Below are 18,933 nucleotides of genomic sequence, written 5' to 3'. Positions count from 1 at the left end.
AGTCTCATTGCCACTGGCTAGGTCTGCACAATGGATCCTTATAGACTTCTATGGAACCATTTCACCTCTCCAGCCTTGGGTGTGTGGCATCTTTTTTTGCCAGCCAAAGAAGCATATGCACTCTATGGGGGGGCAACAGACTCTTTTGTTAGAATATACATTTCACTTTGCTACTGAAATTGTGACATTATGTAAAAAGGTCAGGCTTTTCCTTCAATGTGTAACTTCAGTTTTGTTGGGAAAAACAACTCCCTTCAAGTGGACTATATTGTATAGTCTACTTTGAACGCTATTTAGCATATTGTTTGTTTTTTGTTATTGATGTAAGCTTCTTCCATATTTTATGAAAGTGAATGGTAAGGTGGAGAGTCTTTCCTGTATTGTAATAACACAATCTAGCATCCAAATTCCTTTGATTGTGCAAGAGTCTTAGGCCGGGTTCACATATGTGCGACAATGTTCCCAGTATGGGGTCCGATGCATTCCTGTTCACCAGTTCAGATGCAAATCAGGTCTGAATTGTTGCCTGAACCGAGCCTAAATACGTACAGGACCTTTTTAGAATGTGGACTGGGTCCACCCTGGACCTGTGTGAACCAGCTCTATTAAGAGCCTGTCACACTCGCATGTCATGAGAACTGGATGCAGAGTCACCCACATCCAATTCACACATGCATTAACTCAAACTTAGAAATCTGCTAATGGCAAAATGACTCCAGGGTCTGCCTGTAAATTGTCTACAAGCTCTGTTCAGACTTCAGGAAAAAGTGGTGAGCCAGTTACATAATCATGAAATTAAAATTTTGGAAGGATGGTGCTTGAGGTGATTAAAATGGTGTAAATAAACAATGTTCAGACAACCCCCTATTTGCTATAGTGGTAGGGAGGCAACATAGATTTGGCTGCAGATTTAAAAGAAAAGATGATTTTTTTTTTTTTTTTTTACTAACATTATGTTTCAAATTGCTTTTCTGTTTCAATTGTTTTTTATTACATTTTTTTCAAGTAAAAAAACTAACAATAACAGCAAAACAATCTCACAAATAGTACTGCCCACGCAGTGTAATAGGTAAACATGAAAACCATAATAACTCAGAATTGGATTTTTCAGTGAACCCAATCTGAGATCAGAAAAGAGTAAGAGTATAGCAAAAAAAAAAAGGAATTGATAAAAGTGAGCCCATTAACACAGTAGAAAATAGACCAATCCCCGGGGAGGAATATTAGCTCATTAATTACTATAAAAAGATAGCATTTATATTAATCGGGCAGTGGGATCAGGGCGGCTTACATGGCCCATTTATGCAATGGACTCGTATGGGAGGACTATATTACAGATCCAACTACAAGGATAATTAGGGCCCAAAGGGCCCGTAGAATCAATAATACATAACGTCATCAAAATTGTCCTCAAAATATTAAAGCACATAACCTGCGTTGTACAATACCTTAATCATCTATCAGGGTAAATAACCCCTCAACTAGATCAAGGCTACCAAATGAATAAAGAAGAAATAAGAAAGACAGGGAAAAGTTAAGAAGAAACAAAAGAAAAAAGACTAAGATAAAGAGGGTAAGTCCAACCAGGAATCCATCACCCACTAACCCAGGAGTCACCTCTGCGCATCCGGAACCTATAGGTAATTAAGCCAGGGGGCCCAAATCTTTTGAAAAAGGGTTTGTTTGTCCTGCAAGACACTCACAATCGTTTTGTTATGCATAATCCAGGTTAATAAAAATAAGAAGCGGCGCTAAATCCTAATAGTGCAATCATGAATAATCATATGGTAAATAATGTGGTATGAAAACAACTAAACATGCAGTGAATAAATTATGAGAAAATAGATCTTTGAAAAAAATCAATCATATGAAAGTGATATAATAGAATAAGTGCAAAATCCAGTGTTAGCTAAACATAAAAAAGTCCTTTCAATGAAAAATCCTTTTCAATATGAAACAAGTGTCCATAAAGTGCAAAAAAGTGTATAAGTAACGTTGATTGATTAAATCCACCACCAAGCACCAACACTTAGCATACGCTTCTTACCAGATAGCATAGACCATATTTTATAATGGTCATAAAAGCACAAAATAACTCGGCATCCGAGAGAGGCGGTGGCTGCTCAAAAGCAGCTCCAAATGGATCGGGAATAAAAAAAATGAACTAGCATAGTGAAGCCTGTTACCATTTAAGTCTTTTAATTTAAAATGTATACAAAGTAACTTTGATGAGTTGTAAACAAGCACAAACGAGTAAAAACCAGCAGACTGTCAGCTCTTGAGAAAGGAACTCTAAGCAAGCGTAATGTCTTCAGTAACAGCCAATCCTGATATGTTTCGTCATCAGTGATGTCTTCCCAGGTGCAGGCCGAATCCAGGTTAACTTGCGCTTTATCAGGGGTATATCACTAACCAGGGTTTTCCAAGCAGTAGTGATAGCGATTTTAGCCGCTAAAAACATAATGTAAATTAAACTTTGTGTGTGTCCGGATATTTTCATCCGTTTTATTTAACAAAGCAATACAGGCGTCCTTAGTAATATTGGCCACGGTGACCAAGCATATAAGGGAATTAATCCTCAACCAGAAAGGTAAGACTTTAGGACAGGTCCACCGTATGTGTGAAACTGTGCCTACCTAAACAAAACCCCTGAAGCAGGAAGCGGACATGCCTGGGTACATTTTTGAAAGGCATTTTGGTACTACGCACCACCTGGCATAAACTTCATACCCTGCTTTAATCAGGACAACATTTATAATGCCTTTGTAAATGCGCAAGTTTCAGGACCACCAGTTCTCCACCTCAGGTGCTATGCCCAGATCCCTCTCCCATGGCGATTGGTAAAAGAATTTGACAGGTGGGGTGGTAAATAGTTTGTACAACACAGAGATGCACCCCCTGCATACATCTATTTTAGAACAAGGTTCATACTGCTAAGTCAGGACTGTTTTTCCTGTAAGGCACCTAAAAAATGATAGATTTGCTGCAAATGAAAACTCTCCGAGGAGGGCATCTCTAGGCTGTTTAAAAAGTATGACGAGGGACGTACCCCTTTATGGTCAAGAACATGTCCTATTCAGTAAAGTCCCTTATTTAACCACCAACTAAATTGATTAAGGTGCATACCCAGTGGAAATAGGGGGTTATTACAAAAGGGGGGCTAAGGGTGTGTGTGGAGAGCGCAGGGGCCACCTTTTGCAGCACAGATCGCACAAATTTATAGAGTGGGAAAGGGTGGAACACAAGATAGCTTTGCGATATCTCAGGGGATCCAAAGCATTAGATTCATTGGAAGCTGGGGAACAAGCTTGGGCCTCTATGGACACCCAGGCTGGTCTATAACGTAGTTTGCATAGTTGCATAAGTTGTGCCCCCAGCCTCCCAGATCCTTAGGGGCATACAATGTGGCATGGACCAGTCTGCTACACTTAGCGCTTCAAATAAAATGGAAGATTTTGAATTGAAACTACTGAATACCGTCTAGTGGAAGAGATGGGTAGCGTACTGAAGTAATATAGCAGCCTGGGTAAGACTGTCATCTTTACTGAAGTGATTCTCCCCATGACAGGGTCATATCGGACCACATCCTCACATCCTCCAAAAGTTTATTGAACAGGGCCTGATGATGCACCTTATAGAGGGATGAGATATTGGGGGTCAATCTAATGCCCAAGTAAGAGATCTTTGTTGCCATTAAAAATGATACTGAGCCTGAAGGCTTCATAGCCGAGTCTGACAAATTTGTCTCCTTCTCGCTAAGCTTCTTGCTGATGGTCTTGTGTCCCATTCCAGCCTTGTGCAGGTCTACAATCTTGTCCCTGATGTCCTTTGACAGCTCTGGTCTTGCCCATAATAATGAGGTTTGAATGGAAGAAAGAGATTCTGTGGACAGGTGTCTTTTATACACCTAACGAGCTGTTGTTAGGAGCAACTTCTTAAATTTACAGGACTAATCTGTGTACCACATAAGCACATACTGTAGCCACTCTGTGGGTGCCAGAATTATTGTTGGTTGGTAGAGGATCAAATAATTATTTTACTCACTGAGCTGCAACTCAATTTATAACATTTGCATCGTGTTTTTTTCTGGATTTTTGTTTGATATCCTGTCTCTATTATTAAAAATACATCTATATTAAAAATTATAGACCTTTCATTTCTTTGTAAATTGGCAAACTTACAAGATCTGCAGGGGATCAAATAATTATCTTCCCAACTTTATATACTGAGATTGCTGTTATTTACAGAGCATATCGTTGCATGTAAATAATCCCAACAGCTCAAAAGTGCAACAGCAATGCATTTAAGGTCTAGGTTGAATGTATACAGTAGTCTGGGAGCATTACTTATAAAACTGCTTATCATAAAATGGAATGCATAATTAAAGTTACTGAAAGGTTCTAATACATATGGAGCCTTAGGCACCACTTGGCTGTAAATTGACCCACACATCCAGAAATATTATCTTTTGTTTCATTTTGCAGGTGTAGTTGGGTTTCATCAGATATATACTATATATGTGTATGTGTGTGTGTGTGTGTATATATATATATATATATATATATATATATAAAACAAAAAATTCAAAATAGTTTTTTTTTATTGTGCTCTCTTAATGACCCCCCAAAGATATAATAACAGAACTGTCACATACAAATATCATACTTGATACAAGATAAGGCAACTCAGAATAGAATTTAAGGAATGCAGCACTGCTTTGGGCTTCAAAGCAAAAAGACTAACTAAGCAATTTCGGAGTATGAGTGTCATGAGTTCGAACACTACAATATCTGCAACACATTTTGGAAAATGGCACCTCTGCAGCTTATGTATTTTTCTATTGTTGTATCATTGCAAGATTTCTAGGGCATCACATTAGCTTCTACAGCGAAAGCCACCAGTGCAGTACCAAGGAGACAAAATTATGGGTGGGAAGCCTCGGAACAGGCTCCCCAGTTTATGTCCCATTTTTTGTCTCTTAGGCACACTCTAAATGAGCCCTCTCATATAAGAGGGTGTAGTGGTGACTGAGCAAAAGGGTGTAATAGTGACAGAACAAAGGTTTGCGCTGTTGTGTATTGATCCAGCAGATAAAGCTCTGCCCACTGCACACCAAAATTCTAGCAATGAGCTTTTTATTAGTCGCATAAATGTTACATAAAAACAGCAACTTATCAGGGCCACTAATGGCCTCCTTCACTGTTGCTTAATAAAGGAGTCTGTTGGTGGCTGATAAATGTTGGTATTTTCCCTGCGTAAATAACAAAGAGCTCATTATAAACAGTCTGGTTTGAAGGAGACAAATCTTTATATACTGGATTACAACACAAAATAGAGCCCTACTTTATTGCACTGGAAACACATAGCTAAAGTTGACTATATATAATATATATATATATATATATATATATATATATATATATATATATAGTAAAGAAAGGATTTGAACTAATTAATGTGCATACTTGTCTCTCTGTAAAATATCACCCAGCACACAAAGATGCATTTACCAATTGCCTTTAGCTGTCTATACTTGGAGTAACATTGTCGCATGAAAAAAATCTCATAGAATATTCTCATGTCGATCGAATTACTTTTGTGACTCAAATATTATTGCAAAATTGGACATTGAAGACGAAAGTCCATGTAAAACAGCTCTGAAAGAATGAAGAATTTCTTTTTTTTTGATTATAAACTTTTATTGAAAAATATATTCAATACAAATAGTATAGTAAATGTAAAATTTACATAAAGGTGTTTCATCAATAAAATATTTTAAGTAATAGGCATGTGAAAAAAAACATACAAGCGATAAAAAAGAAACAATAATTAAACAAAATATAAAATGTATATCCGTTCTTGATGGCAATATAGCGTTGTAAGAATGATAAAATATCCAAGAGTAGAGTGAGCAAGTTAACAGAATACGTGGGAAATCGTCAATATGTAGATTACCTCTTTCGCCTCAGTGAGAGGCGTCCAACTAACATAAACCATGGGCATGGTGTGGTGGAAAACAGAGATATCAAGTAATTGTACAGACAACATATGTTGATTGGTTAAGTTGATGTGATATTCATGTGGTTAGGGAACATTTGTATATGTACCAAGGAGTCCATTTTTGATCAAATTTGATCTTAGTGTTTGTGATGGTGTGATGGTATTGTTCCATTAGTCTTATATCTTCTATTCTACTGATGACCTGATCAAAGGGTATGAAAGTTTCTTTCCAGTGTTTGGAGATAACCCATAACATTGCGATGCAAATGGTATGTGTTAGGCGTGTGAGGTCTGTGGTGATTTCTGGAATATTTTTGAAAAGTAGACATTGCAGATGCAAGAGTGGAAATTTACATCCTGTAACTCTCTCTATTAGATTGAATACTTCCTGCCAGACATTTTTAATTTTGGGGCATTCCCAGAAAATATGTATCAGAGAGCCCACTTCATTACAACCTCTGAAACAATTTGGGGAGACCTCGGGGTAGAATTTATTCAATTTTTTGGGGGTATAATACCATCTCGTGAATATTTTAATAGCCGTTTCCCTCACTCCTAGGGATTTGGTTGTCTTACACATATTTATCCACATGTCTCGCCAGTCGGCTATTGATATAGCAGTCTGTAGTTCCGACTCCCATTTAACCATGTAACCAAGTTTTGTATCTGGATCACAATTGTTAAGTGAGGAATATATTGTAGAGATATGTCCCCTACTTGAGAGATCTTTTAGACAAATATGTTCATATGTGCTGAGAGGAGATCCTGAAGGCTTAGGGTAGTGTGATTCAAAGAAGTTTTTGATAAGGTCATAATTGAGCTTTTCCGATAGTGGGATATTTTTGGTGTGTAGTAACGACTCAAAAGAGAGGAAAGTCCCACCATCATATAAGTCTAGTAATGAAGTCAAATTATTTCCGGACCACCATGCGAATCTCTCAGGGGTAATAAATGCTTCAGAAAATCTGGGGTTTCCCAAAAAGGAGGTGCCGAGAGGGGGATGAGATGCGAAGGACCATTTTTTGATGACAAGTCTCCACATCCTGAGAGCGTCAGAAACGATTTTATTACGGGAGGAGATTTTGCGTATAGGGACTATGTGGTCCCAAAGTAGCCCTGCTAAGTGGTATGGGGCGACTGAGTTTTCCTCAAAGTTAATCCAAGGTAGATCTGAGGAGCGATCGTGCCAATGGGCCATTTGGGCCAATCTACTACTAATATAGTAAAACCATATATTAGGAAGGCCCAGACCTCCAGTACGTTGGTGATGATATAGTATGCTCGCTGCATACCTGGGTTTTTTGTTGCTCCAAACGAATTTATTGATTATAGATTGTAACTTGGTGATGTATGCTTTGGTAAGGTAAATGGGAAGCGCACGGAACAGGTATATAAATTTAGGAAGAATGGTCATTTTGATCGCTGTGATCTTACCTAGAAAAGATAGCTGGTATGAGGACCACATTTGGAGCATACCTCGTATCTTGGCAAGCAACGGAGGATAGTTGGATTGAAAAATAGAATTGTAATGTTTATTAAGTTGTATTCCCAGATATGAAATCTTCTCGGAGGCCCAGACAAACGGGAAAAGGGTCTTCAGATGTAGGGTGTCGGACTCTGAGAAGTTAATTGGTAGGGCTACCGATTTGGATAAATTGATGCTAAGACCTGAGATTCCTGCAAAGCTTTCTAAAGTATTCAATAGATTGGGTAATGTGGTGAAAGGGTCTGGTATGTACATGAGAGCGTCATCAGCATATAAGTTTAGTTTGAATGTCTCGGAGTTCTTTCTATATCCTGAAATTCCAGTATGTCTTTTAATCGCAATCGAGAGCGGTTCGATGGCAAGGGCAAATAGAAGTGGTGATAAGGGGCAGCCCTGTCTTGTGCCCCTGCCCAAAGGGAAGAAAGATGAGTTACAGCCTGGGATCTTAATTCTCGTTTTAGGATTTTTATATAGAGCAGAAAAGCCATTTAGAAACTCGTTAGAGAAGCCGAATCTGGGTAGTAATTTTCCAAGATAGCTCCAAGTGACACTGTCAAAAGCTTTGTGTATGTCCAGTCCTAATAGTACCAATTGTTTTTTAGATAAATTTGCGTCTTGTATAATGTTGCATGCAAGTCGGATGTTATCCGTAATTTGACGGTTGGGGATAAATCCTGACTGCGATGATGAGATGAGTTTTGGGATAATTTGGGATAATCTAGAAGCGAGGATTTTACTGAATAATTTAAGGTCGTTATTAATAATCGAAATTGGCCTAAAGTTTTGGGGGCTAGAAAGATCCTTGTTCGGTTTGGGGAGAAGAGTCATGTTTGCTAGGGACATTTCTTCTGGGAAGTCGTTGCCCTTAAGTATGTGATTAAAGAGTATTGTAAGTTTAGGGGATAGAATAGGAGTAAACTTTTTATAGTATGAAGCACTGAAGCCATCTGGGCCCGGTGCAGATGAATTACGAAGGGATTTAATCATATTAGTTACTTCAGTTTCTGTAATGGGGGCATTTAACTGCTCTATATCCAAGGGAGAGAGTGATGGGATAGGGATTTCATCAAACCAGGTTTGAGAGTGTATTGGTGTGGCGTCAGAGGGGGAGGAAAGTAGTGTAGAATAAAATTTTTCAAAAATGCTCAAAACCTCCTTGGGATGAGAAGTGGTCATTCCTGATGATGTATTTATTTATATACGTGTGGAGGTTTTAACGTCTGGTTCAATTTCCTTGCCAGCATTGTGGAAGCGGTGTTACCATATAGTAGGAATTTGGATCTTGAGTGTCTGAGGGATTTCTCTGCATTATCTGAGAGAATGTTATTTAATTCTATTCTCTTTTGGTCAATTAATAGCCTGGTGGATTGATCATGTAATGTAATATGATTTCTATACAATAATTGTAATTCCTTGGTGAGATCTTGAATCTTAGCGGTACGTGCACGGTTTTTTCTAACTGCTAACGAGATTAATTTACCTCTTATATAGGCCTTGTGAGTGACCCATGTGTTTGGGATTGAGGTGTCCACAGTAGGGTTTAATCTAAAAAATTTGGATATGGAATCGGAGAGTTCCTGAGAGTCTATCGGATTGGCTAATAGGGAGTCATTAAGTCTCCATGAGAAGGGAGTAGGAGAGAGACCTATTCCTGATGTGTCATATAGCACCATATGGTGGTCCGACCACACGCATGGAACAATGCTAGCAGAGATCGAATTGGCTAAGACCACTTGTGAGCAATAAATGTAGTCAATCCTAGCTGAAGAATTGTGCGGGTTAGAGTAGAACGTAAACTCTTTGGAGCCCATATTAAGACACCTCCATGTATCTACTAACTGTAAGTTATTGAGTCTACGCTCCAAGGATCTGGGGAACGTCTTGGAAGTCGAGTTTGGGTTGCTTCTATCCATGATGGGATGAGAGACCATATTGAAGTCACCGCCTAGGATAATGTGGGAAGAGTGATGTTTTTCCAATATGTTAAAAAAATCAGAGAAAAATCTAACTGTGGCTCCATTAGGGGCATATATATTAGCTATTGTTAATTCCTTTCCCATAATGCGTCCCTTAATTATTATAAAGCGACTTTCTGTGTCTCTATATACTTCTTGGACATCCAGCGGGAAAGAATTATGAACGAATATTGCTACACCTCTACTTTTAGAGGAGTGTGTGGTATAAAAGGCCTGGTTATATGTCTTATGGAAGTATTTGGGGTGATTGTGTTCAGCAAAATGCGTCTCTTGGAGCAACAGGATTTTGGCGTCCAAACGCTTGAACTGGTGAAAAGCTTTCCTGCGTTTATTAGGGGAATTAAATCCCTGCACGTTATGTGAGACTATTCTAATGTTCATTTTGAGGCGAGAAAGTGGAATTTGCTATGGTGGGGTTTTAGGGTGATCGAGGTGTCTAAGAACCCATCCGTGGAGTTCAAAATTTGGAAGGGCCGTGGAGTAAGTGAGGGCGGACCCGGGGGATGAAGGTCTAGGTTGTGTAACTCAGGGACATCCTGTGTCCGGAAAAGGTTAACCCAAGCACATGTTAATAAAAGGCATTCTGGATAACTGTAGGTAATGAAATGTCTGTGGATATACGTTAATAAATATGAAAAACTCAAAAAAGCAAAACTATAAAGGTCAAAGTTTAACAAGTAAGATAAACCATGGATCAGTAAACCGTTAAGGTACTGATAAAAGAGTAACATAAATGAAGGATAAACTCCTTCTAAACAGGCGACCGAGAGCCAGCAGCAGAGCAGAAGGAGAATCGGCCCATAACTGGGGATCAGAAAGGGCTTGACCTCCCCGCGACCACCAGTGGCCACCGGTCGACTGAGTGGGTACAATATGTACAAGCACGGGACCTCATTTAGGCCTCTTGAAGGATCCCTTCGCGGAGAGAAGGGAACAAAATTAGTGCAATGTCTGGTTATAGGTGGTTCTAAAAGAACCTAAAGGGAACATCATCGAGAAAAATCCAACAAAGATAGGGAGAATAAGAGGGTTGGGGGGGGGAGGGATGCGGGGGTGGAAGGGAAGAAAGAATGAAGAATTTCTTACTAATTTCTATATGTATTAAAAGGACATTAGGGTTTAGTAGTTAGGTCCATAAGCATGGAATAATAAATACACCTGATCTAAATTCAAATAATCTTTCTAAATCTGATCACACAGAATGAACAATCACTTCCAATTATATGCCACTTATAAGGAATCTATAGAAGATAGTTGCCAGTTGTCCAACACATGCAGATTTGACATAGGCTGCGATAATCAGGCTGCCATAAGCTACATTTCACCAGTACAGACAGCCTTGGAACTTCCTCATCTGGAGAAAACACTGATACCTGAGCTGAACATTTTAGATTAAGCAATAAAACCGTTTTTTACAGACCTTGGCATTTTCAAATACCTTTTGAATACCTTCATATCCATACTAGTACTCTACTTAACCTAATTTGGAAATATAGGTCTTCTCATGTAGAAGATACAGTACATTACTAAACAACCCACACATATGTGTTGTCATATATAGATGAATGAGTTATAATTACTATATATGACAACAATATGTAAAATCATAACTCAAGACATATATACCAAAAATTTGTATTGTCATTTCGTATTGTCCCATGGTTCAAAGAGAGCATCATAATTTGGAATGTTCTCAAAAAATCCCCAAAATTATGAGCCCTGGGGATCCTGACCGTGCTCTCACAAACTCCCAAAAAATCCAGCACGGTGTCATCAAATACTGTACATCAAATTATCAACCATTACAAAAGGAAATAAAATATAAAAAAATAAAATTATAATTGTCTGTGTGATACAACCAGTGTGATTATTAAAGAGTGCTCAGTGATGTAAACAGCCCAAAATTGTGTGACAATATTCCATGACACCACAACTGTGCTCTTACTCTTATCCAACTATTTGCACACCGCACTCACCGGAAACTGTTGACCCTCTTTAATTAAACAGGAAGTCAAATGCACTTTAATTCGCAAGCTGGCAACTTTCCATAGGTGGCTAATAAACTCCAACTGATCTCTGATCCATCACCTGGTTCATATTGTACAGGTAGATAAATATGTGGCCAATGCACCTTTAAGTGTCTCTGCGCCTTTAATAAGCTGAATAGTGTGCCACATGTTACATATTTAACCGATTGCTACCCGCACTATAGCGGGAAGACGGCTACAGCGTTGGCTTCCAATGCCAGGAAGGCATCTATGGACGCCCTCCCGTGATCACTCTACCACCTCTGCCTGTGCTCTGTAATGGCCGAGTCCTTCAGACTCAGCTGATAACAGATTGGAGTAAAGGGCCAATCACAGTGGCCCTTTACCACCTGATCAGCTGTCAGCCAATGACAGCTGATCACAGGATGTAAACACAAGCTGGTTAAAAGCTGTGAGCATAAGGAGAGAAGAAGAGAGATGGTAACCGGCTTGTGTTAGGGACATGTGCACTAATAATCAGGACACTGAATATCAGTGTCCTGATTATAAATGAAGTCCAAACAGTGCCCACCAGTGCTGCCATTTAGTGCCCACCAGTGCCATCTATTATAAATGACAGATTAGGGATGCAGATTTATGCTCCACCTGCATTCCAACAAGCAGAAGTGATGTGTTCCGGAAGCCCCACCCTACACATTCTTAAGTAGTGTCTGATGTCATCAGGAGCCCATGTAGGTGTGCAAATTGTTGGTGAAGAGGAAGAGCACAGTTGTGGTGTCACGAAATATTGTTACATAATTTTGGACTGTTCACATAAATGAGCACTTTTTAATAATTTCCCCGCTTTTATCAATCAAACAATTACAATTTAAAATATATTTTATTTTTTTATTTTCGTATTGGTTGATAATTTGATGTATTTGATGACACAGTATTGATTTTTTGGGGAAATGGTTTCAGAGAGATTTTTTGATTACATATCTCTGGACCTTGTTAAAGTCTGATGACAAGTATTTCCTTTTTCACCTATTTCATAACTTATTTGTTTGAGCATTTGTTTACATTATCTGTGCAGGTGTAGGCACACAGTATAATTCGGAATGTTTGCAGTATAGTAAGAATAAATATTGCAAATGGCAAGACTTGAAGGTAAATCCAATACATGGTAATGGAAGATACACATTGTTCTATTTACTGAGTCACCAGAGATGTCCAGGAAAGTAAAAGTGACCAAACAAAGAGATATATATGAAAGGAAAAGGCAGAAAAGGGTATATGGCAGGAATATTTAAGCAGCATGGGTGACAAACCAAGAGGGTTTCAAGTTAGATTGAAATTGTGAATACCAGGCAACGATCTCCTATGTAAAATACTACTTCAGGCATGGAAACCCACTTTGTGACTAGGAGTCAGGAAGGATTTATCGTTTACATTATGGAAACGAATGTTTCTTGTATGCATATTAGTATCATTTACTATAGTGTTTTGAAAGCAAAAGAAAAACTCAGACAGGTATTTTGCTTGCTGTGTGTTGACTTCTTGGGCCTCCTCTGATAACCTGCAGACAGTCACTTAGGTACAGTTCACTCATCCATCCTTACTTCCAGTTGCTCATCACTCAATAAACAGTCCAGGGGTTTTGGTTTTATATTTATTGTTGAACTTGGATGGGAGAAGGGAATAGTGGGATACTCCAACTTGAACTTTTTACAGTTGATAAGGACAACTCTCACTTGGCCTCACCAGGTTATTTGTGGAAGCAGACACACCACACTGCTTTAACCATACTGCCACTTGTATGGAAGAATTAAGGCCTCTTATTCTCTCTAGCAGCAGACTTGATGCAACTACACTATCTTCAGTAAACTCTCCAGCATCCCCTTGACTGACACCTGTCCACAGGCCCCATTACACAAATCTGTACTCACTGTAGGCAGAATCAGATCCTCTCCAGTGTCTTTCTTCCAGTCAGCTCTGCAGGACATCTGGGTTCAGTTCCTCTCTGACTCTAAGGCCCTTCGGTCAACCACCTGAAGCCACATGGCAGTTTCTATAGAGGATGGGCTGCCGCCCCTCCCTCCGGGACCCCACTTTCCAGCTGAAAAACCCAGAGGACATGTGTCCCTGGATTTTTTTACAGTATCCCAGCATGCACTAAGACTCTTTCCTCTGCCAATAAACAGGGCTGTACTAAATGCCTGTGCACTTATTTGTCAGGTTTCCTCCCTATTGGACCAGTACAAAAAGGTATTCCCCAATGGTGCGGGACTATTAATGCCACTAGACACTGTATATGCAAGTTAAAATAATGAGTTTTATTAAACAAATAGTCAGGACAAAAACAATTGTACAAATCGATACAAATGACATCAACATAACACAGAAAAATAAAGGGGGGCATATAAAACTTGCATGCAATGACAGATCATATACCAGACCACATTGAAGACGCTCAGGTGCATATGGTGGATTGAACCGGAAAAGAGACGCTATTGGACCAGTGTGAAACACTTAAGACAAAGTGCATATAATGGGTCATGTGTACTCTTACTGAACCTTCTGCGGACCAATACATTGCCTATAGTTGGTGCCTTACATAAAGTCATCCAGGGTCTATCCCCCAGGATATTCTGCAACCCTTTATCAAGCATTATTATAGGTCAGTGGCTGTTCAACAGTGATTGCAATTGGTCCCAGTAGGTATCCTACCTCGTGACCAGCTCAATTTTCTCAATTTCTCTACATTCCTTTTTCCTGTCTTTTGGTTGTAAAATATTAGCCCTATCTTGTTGTATTACCTGAATTCTGCTTTTTTCTAGGACTGATCTTGCCCTGACCCTTGCCTTTAATTCTGAACTCTCACTATGTTAGTCTTCTATTATTGTGCAGTTTCCCCTGCTCTGTAAGAACTGCCCATATGGAGTACCTTTTAATAATGATCATGGACGATGGCTGGTGGCATTGAGAAGTGTATTCCCTGCTGTTGGTTTGCAGTATGTGGTGATCTCAATCCTGCCCCCTACTTTTCTTAGCTTTAAATCCAAGAATTACATTTCATGCTGGTCCACTTTATACGTGAGAAATATATTTCTATGGCCATTTTTTAATTCAGCCATAGACAGGTAAAACGCTTCTACTGAACCTCCCCACACCACCAGCACATCATCCATGTAGCATATCCATAGTACCACATTTTTCAAGAAAAACAAATTGGTGTACACTTTTCCCACCAGCCAAAATGCAAGCATGCATAGGAAGGAGCACATACAGCGTCAAAGGCAACACCCCTTGTCTGGCAATAGAACCTATTATCGAAAATAAAATAGTTGTTATGTAATACAATATCTAATAGCTCCAGCAAAAACTCAATATGTGGGCCAGACAAGGGGTGTCTCAAATCTATTCACTGGGCCACCACATGCGCTCTCACCTGGTGGGGGATAGATGCAAATAAAGATTATCCTTCTACTCCAGAAAGCACGCAGTCCCCCAGCAACATCAAATCTATGAATTTTCTAAGAAGATCACCTGTGTCTAGGATAAATAATGGTAGTTCCTCTGTTCTGTGGGACCGCCTACCCCCAAGACTATAATCCAGGCCTCTCTTCTATGCAGCACAGATAAATCCTCACACAACTACAACACAATATAGTTGCCATTCCCCACCCTGTTGGGAACTGTTCATTCCTTGGTATGACAATGAATCATAGTGATCATAGTATTGATACCTAAAATTCAATAAGTAATGAGACGTAACACACCTGTTTCTTCACGCAGGTTTTTGGATAAATGCATGTTTTGAGCTTGCAGCAAATCCATATATTCATTTAGTTTGGTTTAGCCTGAAAAACTTGAAATGCAATTCCGCACTCTTCCAGGTAATGGTCCCCATTGCCCAGAGGAAGCATGTTTTTACACCTGGAACAGTCATTGTTGGCTGTTGGATATGTCTGTCTGTCTGTAGTAAGGATGAAGTTCTAATAAAGGCTGGTGTATTTAGCAGAAGAGTACAGTATTACATGTATTATTTCTGTTTCTGTCTACAGTATTGATGACTAGAACAAAGTCATAGAATAATTATAGCTTAAGTACTTGATACCCAGAAAAGGGACATATTAGGATTCTGTAAGGCACTATTCACACCAATGCGTTGTTTCATGCTTTTTGCAGAAATGCAGGAAATTTTTTTTTAACATGGGTTCCTATGAAACAAGTTCACATCAATGTATTTTTGTGCCTCTGCATTTTTGGAAAGGGTCAGGGACTTTTTTAAAAGCAAAACGGTTCTTTTTTTTTGGGTTCAAAAGACTTCAATAGAGAACTGGAGAAAAAAAAAGCATGTAGTGTATTTTTACCACAATATTACAGCAAAAACTCAAAACACAAATCACAGTAAAATTGTGTTAAAATCGCAGTTAAAAATGTGGAAAGCACAGAAAAAGGCACTACAGAAATGCTCAAAAGCAACATGCATCGGTGTGAATCGAGCATTAGACCTACCTGTAAATAAGTCTGGAATAAACTATGTATATGAAGTTCCCACAAATGTATTTGCTCTCCACTTTATACCCACCAGGTATAAGGTTAGTTTATAATCTTTTAAAGGAAAGCATAACACTAGCCAACTAAAAAAGGCAACTTTTATAAATTGTATACCCTAACCCAATGCTGGCCATATATGGCGATTTCCCAGAGTAGTCAACCACTTTCAAAAAACAAACAGAGGAGGTAACGTTTTTTATTATGGCAGTTGGTGGAATGGTTGAAGGTTACAATGATCCCTTTCATCATTGTTGCAATCATAAACTTATTGAAAGCAGCTGAAATTGATAAAAAGTTGGTATGTGTATACCCTGTACAAGACCTATATGGTCTTTCAAGAAAATACTATATTTGTTGTTTTGTTTTCTTTTTCAGGACAACTATGGGGGGCAAGCACATGATTCTGACAGTCAGCCTGAAAGGAAGAGCTCGGATTCCTCCATGAGCCCTGATCTCTCTTTATCACCCCAGGACCACATCCCCATGAGATTCCCAAACAAAGCCTCCCCCAGTGAAGGATACAGGAGATACAGTTGTGATGAGTCCACTGAAAACAGCTATGGCAAGTTTGGCAAAGGGAAACATCAGTTTCACCCTTACAAAAGACAGTTCAGCGATGTGTTCCCCGAAAGTCTGAATTCTCTGTCTCTTGGGGAGAAGCCATTCAAAGGCATAGATGGAATGGAAAGCTTTGACAATGTTTGTGGACCTCCTTGCCCTGAAGATACTGAAACGTTTGCACCCCTCATTCCTGATATATCAGCTGAGACAGCATGGTGTAGTAATCTACAGTACACTTCCAGTCATGATGAAGGATCACCTATGATGGTAAGAGTTTCATCTGCATCTGTTCACCAGCAGATTTTATGTTTACAGGACATTTACTAAGTCTTAATAACATTTTTGTTATGGAAACTACTAATTTGGCAGTTGGGCCTGCCCTGGCACCAAAAGATTTATTAATACCAAACTCAGCCAATTGCACTGAGTACTTGTCTGATGGTATAAGAAATCTGTACTGAAAGAAATATGCAGGCTGTCATTGCTAACCCACCTATGAAATTGCAAGTTGACTGGAAAATATGTTAATCCAGTATCTTTAATACCCGATTAGCCAGTTACCTGGGATCACAGACCTGGAGTGTTGACATATCACAATGACTTCACTTCCTCTTCCAGGTCAGTCATTTGATGTACAAACAAATGATCAGCATTATAGCCAAACAACTAGCTTTTTAGCTTACAGACTCGGTATTTCTCTTGGCATGAGTTTCCTTTAAGTGTAAGTCGATCGAATTTACCTTCTTTTTTTTTTTTTCGCTGGTTCTATATGTTTTACAGATAAGTGCTCTTAATGACATTTAGTGATTATTTTGATACATTTTAATTATTTAGCATATTTGGAAAATGTGCATTTTACTATAGTGTAAACTGCATCACTGTGGCATAGAGACTTCTCCAAAATCAACACTTTCCCGACACCTTGTTGGTTAGTAGTTGTCATTAGGGATGATCGAACTTTTGAAAAGTTCGGTTCGGCCAGAACATCCGAACTTCCCGAAAGTTCGGCCCGGATTTCAGAACCCCATTGAAATCAATGGGACCCGAACTTCGGTAATCAAAAAACACCATTTTTAAGCCCTAAAACCCAATAAACGCCCCTAAAAAGTGCCCAGGGTTCTGGGTCATGCCCCATTAACTATTAATCACACAAAAAAAGTTCTTAAAAATTGTCATTTTTGATAAAAAAGCCAATTATTGAAAAAATGTAAAAAAAAAAAAAAAAAAGAGATTTTTTGATTTTTACTTTGGATTTCGTATCTGGGGGGTCTAAAAGGTGTGCATGTGAAGTTTCAGCTCTGTAGCATGTCCAGAACCATGAAAAAAAAAGATAATTTTTCAGTAGAACCAGGATGTGGGTCGGGAGCCTCCTTTAACTTTAACACCTATATGATCTTTTTTTCTGGTTCTGGACATGCTACAGAGCTGAAACTTCACAGGTACACCTTTTAGACCCCCCCCCCCAGACACAAAATCACACAAAAAAAGTTCTTAAAAATTGTCATTTTTGATAAAAAAGCCAATTATTGAAACATTTTTACTTTGGATTTCGTATCTGGGGGGGTCTAAAAGGTGTGCATGTGAAGTTTCAGCTCTGTAGCATGTCCAGAACCAGAAAAAAAAAAGATCGTTTGTATTAGAACACTTTCTTTCAGGACAGGTAGTTAGCTTCTCTCCCGGTTTAATAGCAGGCATTTTTTTGGGTTCTTTGCAGTCAGGAAAAACATCTGAACTTGTGTATAGTGGTACTGTGCACAAGTTCAGATGTTTTGCCTGCCTCCAAAACCCCCCAAAAAATGCCAGCAAAAACACACCTGGGCATTTTTTTTTTTGACGCTAGCGTTTTTTTGGCATTTTTTTTGGGTTCTTTTGAGGCAGGCAAAACATCTGAACATGTGTATAGGGGGTATATATACACATATATGTCTGAATATATACCCCTAGACATATATAGGTGTGATAGTAGCAGAAATATATTACTGTAAATGATTTCATTAGCGCAAGCATTTATTTCTGCTATTATCACACCTATATATGTCTAGGGGTATATATTCAGACATATATGTGTATATATACCCCCTATACACATGTTCAGATGTCATGTCTGACATCAAACATGTCCTCAAAAAAGCACTGACAGTGGCAGCCCCTGCAGCATAAAAAATGCTTGCTGGTGAGAAGCCATAATGGTGTTCCGAAGCTATTCAGAGAAATGATCATTTCTCTATTGCGGTCACCCTGACATGGAAGGGTTTGGTCACCCTGCCATGGCAGTCACTGTCAGTTCACCCTACACTACATTACGGTCACCCTGGTATGGAAGTGTTTGGTCAGTCGGTCAGCCTGCCATGGCAGTCAGTTTCCCCTACACTACATTACG

General features: G+C 39.0%; 1 protein-coding gene across 2 annotated transcripts in view; it reads left to right on the top strand.

Moving 5' to 3' along the window:
- The window catches only part of FOXN1 (forkhead box N1), a 136,860-nt gene that overhangs the window by 72,242 nt on the left and 45,685 nt on the right, over positions 1 to 18,933 (top strand). For both annotated transcript variants that reach the window (XM_082245305.1, XM_082245304.1), the window contains exon 4: positions 16,368 to 16,820. In XM_082245305.1, coding sequence (XP_082101431.1) covers positions 16,368 to 16,820 — 453 coding nt within the window. The remainder of the gene's footprint in view (positions 1 to 16,367; positions 16,821 to 18,933) is intronic.

The sequence above is a fragment of the Pelophylax lessonae genome (genome assembly GCF_965119305.1).
Source record: "Pelophylax lessonae genome assembly, chromosome: 2".
Lineage (NCBI taxonomy): Eukaryota > Metazoa > Chordata > Amphibia > Anura > Ranidae > Pelophylax > Pelophylax lessonae.
This window is presented reverse-complemented; position numbering and strand designations above follow the sequence as displayed.